Source organism: Clytia hemisphaerica, unplaced genomic scaffold (genome assembly GCF_902728285.1).
Source record: "Clytia hemisphaerica strain Z4C2 unplaced genomic scaffold, Clytia hemisphaerica genome assembly, whole genome shotgun sequence".
In the NCBI taxonomy this organism is placed as follows: domain Eukaryota; kingdom Metazoa; phylum Cnidaria; class Hydrozoa; order Leptothecata; family Clytiidae; genus Clytia; species Clytia hemisphaerica.
The window spans coordinates 1,710,332-1,715,152 of NW_027103587.1; the positions used below are offsets into that span (position 1 = coordinate 1,710,332).

General features: G+C 35.1%; 1 protein-coding gene across 1 annotated transcript; it reads left to right on the forward strand.

Moving 5' to 3' along the window:
* The first annotated feature begins 479 nt into the window (after positions 1–479).
* LOC136801480 (uncharacterized) lies at positions 480–1,589 on the forward strand. Its single transcript, XM_067058126.1, has one exon. The coding sequence runs from the start codon at positions 480–482 to the stop codon at positions 1,587–1,589; it is 1,110 nt and encodes a 369-aa protein (XP_066914227.1).
* Positions 1,590–4,821: the final 3,232 nt, after the last annotated feature.

The window sequence follows — 4,821 nt, forward strand, 5'->3', positions numbered from 1 at the left end:
ACTGAAAGTCGATATTCCTTTATTTTTTATGGCTGGGGAAAAATCAGAAAATTCAGTGAGGATGGGAAAAATAGCATAATATTATTCAGTGAGGTTTGGTTTATTTACTACATTTATTTGCTACAAAGAGAAAAAATGTGACCCCGTATCATTGAAAGGTTTTATTTGTTTAATTTTGGCGCCTCTGATAAATTTTGCTACGCACGCGCTAAAAAGGAAGACATCATCAAAGATCAATTATAATATTTACACACATGTCTATTTTTCAAATGAATATTTGCATAGTAGCGGTGTAGCGAGTTAGCAGTTCAGCATTTTGAAGCTCCTCCTTTTTCACTTTTCGTTAAACATTGGAAAGGAGTTGACGTCATCAAGTTCTTTTTATTCTTGATCACGTGAGTCTGCTGACCAATAAGAAACCAAAGGGAGACAAAACTTCTATAAAAAGAAGAAATTTCGCAAAACTCTTAGCATTCAAAATGGAGCTGACAAGAACAGAGAGAGGCAGAGAGAAAATTCTTGAAAATGGATATATTTATGTATTTCAGAAAGATTTAGCTAATGACCTCAAGTCCTTCGAGTGTGAACTTCGACGCCGTGGACAATGTAAGGCTAAAGTTAAAGTGGACATTCTGGGAGATATTGTTGAAAGACTCAATGAACATACCCATCAACCGTCTGCAACTAAAGTTGAAGTAACTAAAATAAAAGTATCGCTTAAAGAACAGGCTGCAACTTCACACGATTCAACCCAAAACATCGTGGGAAATGAGATAGCAGCTGCCTCGGCGAGCGCTATTGTAAATTTACCACCGGTCAATCACTTGAAAAGAACAATGAGAAACCAACGTGGAAATGATTTACCACCGAACCCAATCAATAGAGCCGGTATTCCAAACCTTCCTCAAGAATTTCAGCGTACGATGAATGATGAAAGATTTCTCTTGTTTCACTCTGGTGTTGGTGACGATCGTCGAATTATTCTTTTTTGTACTGACAGAGCCCTTGAATTACTACAAAGATCAAGACATTGGTACGCGGACGGGACTTTTAGAGTATGTCCTGAGATTTTTTTCCAGGTTTATACAATTGATGTCCGTGTAAATGAAAGGACAATTCCTTGTGTATTTTCACTTTTACCAAACAAAACCGAAGACACCTATGGAAGGATGATCGATGTGCTGTTGAATTTTTTACCAAACGGAACGGCTCCGGACACAATTTTGTTTGACTTTGAAAGAGCAGCGATTAATGTGGCATTGAGATCATTCCCAAACGTAGTGGTAAATGGTTGTTTTTTCCATTTAACATCCAACGTATGGAAGAAAATTCAAAGCCTTGGGATGCAGCAAAGATACATAGATCATCCCGACTTCGCATTACACGTAAGAATGATTCCAGCATTAGCCTTTATCCCTGAAGATGACGTCATCGATGTATTTGAGGAATTGGTTGATCAACTTAGAGAGTTATACGGAGCTGATTTGGATGCTCTTATCGATTACTTTGAAGATACATACATCGGGCGTTTTCAAAGAAATCGACCACGTCGAAGACCGCTGTTTGCAATTGAACTTTGGAACATGTAAGAAAGAACTGAAAATGAGATGCCTAGAACCAGCAATTGTATCGAAGGTTGGCACCACAAATTCCAGAATCTATGTAACTGCCACCACCCTACTTTCTGGAAATTTTTGAATTCATTAAAACTGGAGGAATCCCTTGTGCGCGTGAATGCGATTCAAGGTGACGGAGGACATCCACCACCCCCACGTAGAAGAAGATATATAAATAATGACGCGAGAATTTTAACAATTGTTGCTGATTACGGAAACAGGGACAATCTTCATTATTTAAGAGGCATTGCTCATAATATTGCAGTTTAGACATTATTAACATCTTAGCATTTCTTTTGTTTTTGTTTTTTTGTCAAAGCTTTTTTTTCTTTAATTATGTTGTATATACTGTATTAGCTCTTGAATATTCTTTCAATGCAAAACAAACAAACTTCTAAAACATTTTCAAGTAGGATGTGAAAAAATCATAACATAACAGGCTGATAGAAACTTTTACCTTGGTTCTATGATACCATTTAGTCTATTCTATCGAGTTTATCAGTATAATTTAACATATTTTGATTTAGATCTGTAACATTTTACTCGGAGAAAGTTAAAATGTAAATAAATTTCTTTTGTTTAAAGCTTGCTGGTGATTTCTATGACGTTTTAAAGAAAAACTTGTTGAAAAAAAATCATTTTAAATTATTCATTGAAAATGGACAATACTTGAATTTTTCTTTCTCCCAATAATCTTGAAATAAAATATCCTTTCTTTAATCAATCAACAAACATTGGAGCTCGATCGGCTCGATTTGATTCAAAGTTTTCGAAACGTTAAAGTTTTTGGATGTTTTCAATGACTAAAAAGGGACTAAAAAACATTTCTTTGTGAAACTTTTTGGAGATTTGAAATTTCCCATGTAAAAAACGGATTTTGTAGACCGCACACGGTAAAAGAAAAACATTGAATCATCAAATGAATTAAGATTCTAAATTCTTAATTCTTAAAGAAAAAAGACGCCTCAAAAACGACTTTTACAAGTTTTGTATGAGGTGGAGAAAGATAGTCGAGTAATAAAATCACTTTCAAAAAAATCTTTCCCCATTTCTTAACCCTAAGCGCCCTATCCGTGCTAGCTTAAGCTAAGGGAACTAACTTTTACTAACTCGCCAAAATAAGTTCCTACCAAAATTAAAATTTCAGTTTTCTTGGCTAAATAACCCCTGAAATTCAACAAAGTTGCTCAAAATAAGATGAAATAGAACAGATTTAAGCTGTCATTCGCTAAAATTAATTCCAACCACAGTTAAAAAATTAATTACAGTCTTCCCCAAAAAAAGTTCCCACCAAAATAATCTATTTTTCGAAAATTTTCTACCCAGGACATTGTTGATCCAACCCCTCCTCCGCTTATCAATTTTTCGGAATCTGAAACTTCTTTTTTGTACGGATTATGCTGTTTTAGCCTTTTTTCCAATCCACCCCCGCTGACCCCCGTTTACTAGGTACCCTAAGAGTAATTCAAAACAACTTAATTTTACAGCTACAATGGCCATTTGAAGTTTCATTGGATTTTAGGGGGCAATTTTCCGGGGGGCAATTTTCCTAGGGGCCAATTTCTGGGGGGCAATTTTCTGGGGGGCAATTTTCTGGGGGGCAATTTTCCTTGGGGGCAATTTTCCGGGGGGGGGGGCGTTTTCCGGGGGGCAGTTTTCCGGGGGGCAGTTTTCTCGGGGGCAATTTTCCTAGAACCCATCAAGCTTAGAGTGACTTTGATGAATGAAATTTAACTGAAAAATTCTTCCGAGAAGTACTCCTTTTCAATATTAACAAGAAAACAAAGATTTGGAAACATTAAACTAAAATGACCATATCGGTTAGACGCAACCGATATGGACACTGGCATGTCATCCAGCTCAGAGTGACTTCCATGAATGTAAATTAACTGAAACATTCTTCCAAGAAGTACTTCTTTTCAATATTACCAAGCACACTAAGATTTGGAAACATTAAACTAAAATGGCCATATCGGTTAGACGCAACCGATATGGACACTGACATGTCATCCAGATCAGAGTGACTTCCATGAATGTAAATTAACTGAAACATTCTCCAAGAAGTTTTTCTATTCAATAAAAACAAGCAAACAAAGATTTGGAAATATTAAACTAAAATGGCCATATCGGTTAGATGCAACCTATATGGACACTGACATGTTATCAAGCTAAGAGTGACTTTGATGAATGAAAATTAACTGAAACATTCTTCCCAGAAGTACTTCTTTTCAATATTATCAAGCAAACAAAGATTTAGAAATATAAAACTAAAATGGCTATATCGGTTAGACGCAACCAATATGGACACTGACATGTCATCAAGCTAAGAGTGATTTTGATGAATGAAAATTAACTGAAACAGTCTTCCAAGAAGTACTTCTTTTCATTATTAACAAGCAAACAAAGATTTGGAAACATGAAACTAAAAGAGCTATTTCGGTTAAACGCAACCGATATGGACACTGGCATGTCATCCAGCTCAGAGTGACTTCCATGAATGTAAATTAACTGAAACATTCTTCCCATAAGTACTTCTTTTCAATATTAACAAGCAAACTAAGATTTGGAAACATGAAACTAAGATGGACATATCGGTCAGACGCAACCGATATGGACACTGACATGTCATCAAGCTTAGAGTGACTTTGATTAATGCAAATTAACTGAAACATTCTTCCAAGTAGTACTTCTTTTCAATATTAACAAGAAAACAAAGATTTTGAAACATTAAACTAAAATGGCCATATCGGTTAGACGCAATCGATATGGACACTGGCATGTCATCCAGCTCAGAGTGACTTCCATGAATGTAAATTAACTGAAACATTCTTCCCAGAAGTACTACTTTTCAATATTAAAAAGTAAATAAAAATTGGAAACGTTTAACTAAAATGGCCATATCGGTTAGACGCAACCGATATGGACACTGACATTTCATCAATCTAAGAGTGACTTTGATAAATGTAAATTAACTGAAAAATTTTTCCAAGAAGTACTTCTTTTCAATATTAAAAAGCAAATAAAAATTTGGAAACGTTTAACTAAAATGGTCATATCGGTTACACGCAACCGATATGGACACTGACATTTCATCAAGCTAAGAATGACTTTGATGAATGAAAATTAACTGAAACATTCTTCCCAGAAGTACTCTTTTTCAATATTAACAAGAAAACAAAGATTTGGAAACATTAAACTAAAATGA

Coding starts and splice junctions, on each gene's coding strand:
- LOC136801480 (XM_067058126.1), top strand. CDS start 480: ATGGAGCTGACAAGAACAGAGAGAGGCAGAGAGAAAATTCTTGAAAAT.